At 32.6% G+C, this 2,857-nt stretch overlaps 1 protein-coding gene across 2 annotated transcripts in view; it reads right to left on the bottom strand.

The window, feature by feature from the left end:
• The window catches only part of dnajb12b (DnaJ heat shock protein family (Hsp40) member B12b), a 15,201-nt gene that overhangs the window by 4,181 nt on the left and 8,163 nt on the right, over positions 1-2,857 (bottom strand). Inside the window, exon 6 of one of the 2 annotated variants that reach the window (XM_016485583.1) lies at positions 2,460-2,569. In XM_016485583.1, coding sequence (XP_016341069.1) covers positions 2,460-2,569 — 110 coding nt within the window. Of the gene's footprint in view, positions 1-2,459; positions 2,574-2,857 lie in introns of both variants that reach the window. The other variant, XM_016485584.1, reaches the window with a different exon arrangement.

Raw genomic sequence — 2,857 nt, 5'->3', positions numbered from 1 at the left:
TGTAAACAAAGGTGTATGTTTGTAGAGTAATTTACAACAGCTTCGAACGTGGCTCAGCCAATCAGAATCAAGGACCGGGACTATCCACTTTATAATAGTTATTTTAGTACATCAGTAAAAATAAATGATTTTTTATATGATATATTTTTATTTATTTATTTATTTTATTTTTTATATTATATGTTTTTTTATATATTTTATTTCAAGTAAATGTTTTCATGGTATTAGTTTTAGCTAACGATAATAACCCTGCTTAGAGAACAGCAGTAAGATAGAATGTGGTATAAAGACAGCGGTCAGGGTCAGAGGTCACAGGCTTCATTCATGCACACCGAGTGTGAAGAACAGCTGAGCGACTGTCCATCAGACTTCTAGATGATTCCTCTGCGTGAAGATCATTCAGGGTCAAAGGTTAAGAGTTCACACTGAGTTTGCAGCCCTCTGGTCTCTCTCGACCAATCAGAAGAGATCTCACATGACTGACAGAATGCATCTGCCTACAGCTTCAGAGTTTTCAACATAAAATAAATCAAAGTTCAAATGTCACATTCAACTCATCTATAAACCATAAACTCATTAGTCAGTTAGAAAAATACCTCTAGAGCGGAGCATTTTGAACAATATATGCATTACTGTATATAACATTAATATTCATTAATGTAGATTTGTCATGTTTTTATTACAGCCACTGTTTAAATGTCTATATTTCATAACAAATTCATATATTCACTATTGGTCAAAAGTTTGGGATCAGAATGATTTTTAATGTTTTTACAGGAGTTTCTTCTGCTCATCAAGGCTGCATTTATTTGATTAAAAATACAGGAAAAAATGTAATATTGTGAAATATTTTTATGATGTAAAATAAAGTTTTTCTATTTTAATATACATTACAATCTAAAGGATGTGTTAAATTGATAAGAAGTGATAGCAAAGATTTATATTGTTAGAAAATATTTACATTTTGAATAAATGTTGTACTTCTTATTCATCAAAAAATCCTGAAAAAGTATCACAGTTTCCAAAAAGATATTTGGCAGCACAACTGTTCATAATTCTGATAATAAATCAGCATATTATACTGATTTCTGAAGATCATGTGACACTGAAGACTGGAGTAATGATGATGAAAATTCAGCTTTGCATCACAGAAATAAATTACATTTTAAAGGATATTAAAATAGAAACCATTATTTTATATTGTAATAACATTTTGCAAGATTACTGTTTTTTTTCTGTATTTCTGATCAAATAAATGCAGCCTTGATGAGCAGAAGACACTTCTTTAAAAACATTACAAGTCTTACTGATCCCAAACTTTTGACCGGCAGTGTAATTTAAAATGTGGATTTTTTTTATTCAAGTGTATTCAATTTGATTAACTGATCATTAAAAAAACTCAAATAAATAAAATGTTGCATAACTGGACCACAATCTTTCCCAGTCCTCACACACATCCAGCTGCTGATCAGGGTCCAGAACTCGACCTGTGACCCGACCGGTCCGAACCGGTTCATCACGGCGTATTGATCGGGCGGCTCACGGTGACCCGGCATGGACCAGCGATCAATAGAGCAGATGCTTTCTCATTTTATTAATCTAATAATAATAATACGAATGTGCAATATTGTGGCAGAGCACTTGCACTTGGCTATATATACATACATACAAGTATAACATAAAACTTCTGACATTAAATGAAGCAGCATTGCAGATTTGCAGGTCACTCAGATGTAAGTACATGTACGTAAGTGACATTGATTATGAGACAAAAGGTCAGATTTCCTTCAAACACAAGATGTTCTTTGGAACACATAAATCAAAATCAAGAGTCATGTGTTACTCACTTGTGGCCTACAATCAGTCCACAACCTGAAAAATGTATAATTTTTATATATTTTTTTTTGCTTTAACTTTTCAGTTAGACCCCACAGAATATACTCGGAAAATATATTCTTATTTATTTAATACATGTATAAATAAATCAATTTCTTCTTATAATTTTATTTATGAGGTTTTAGCTCAAAAATATATAAAAAAAAATAATTATATATATATTTGAGATATATAAATGCATTAGTTAGCAGAATGAAAGTGACTGGCTTTCTGATTTCATTGTTAAAAATTGTTTTATTTAATTCATCATTTATTAATCTTCTTTTAATCATTTTTATGTAAAGCACTTTGAATTACCATTGTGTTTAAAATGTGCTATATAAATAAAATGATGCCTTGTTCCTGTGTAGATAATGAAGTTTAAATACTCCATGTATCTGCTGTAGAACTTTATGTAAGTCTATTGATTCTGATAACGTGAGCGTTTGTGTGCTTAAGATATCTGAAGGTGACTACTGGAAGAGCAACAGTGCTGTTTAAAGTGTGAAAGCAGATAAAAAGAGAGTGACAGAGAGAGAGATACCGATAAAGAGAGAGAGAAAGAGAGAGAGAGAGAGACTCACGGTCTGAAGCTGAGGCTGTAGGGTGGGTTGGTCACCATCATCTGACTGAGCGCTGATACGATGACGAGGATGAGGATGGGCATCAACTGCATGAGAAGAGCAAGACCTCCCTAAACACACACACACACACACACACACACACACAATCGTATTAATCAGTCATCATAACTCTCCAGCATAGTCTGATCTACTCATAAACGTCTCATTGGCGCCCTCTGCTGTTTCATTCAGAAAATACAGCTACAGCATGTAAAACTGTTGCAACTTTAGAAACCATGGAACTTTAAAGGGGTCATATGATGTTGCTAAAAAGAACATTATTTTGTGTATTTGGTGTAATTAAATGTGTTTATGCGGTTTAAGGTTCAAAAAACACATTATTTTCCACATACTGTACA

Source organism: Sinocyclocheilus anshuiensis, unplaced genomic scaffold (assembly GCF_001515605.1).
Source record: "Sinocyclocheilus anshuiensis isolate Anshui unplaced genomic scaffold, SAMN03320099.WGS_v1.1 scaffold241, whole genome shotgun sequence".
NCBI classification, from domain to species: domain Eukaryota; kingdom Metazoa; phylum Chordata; class Actinopteri; order Cypriniformes; family Cyprinidae; genus Sinocyclocheilus; species Sinocyclocheilus anshuiensis.
Note: the sequence above shows the minus strand (reverse complement) of the source record. Positions and strands in the feature narration are given on the sequence as shown.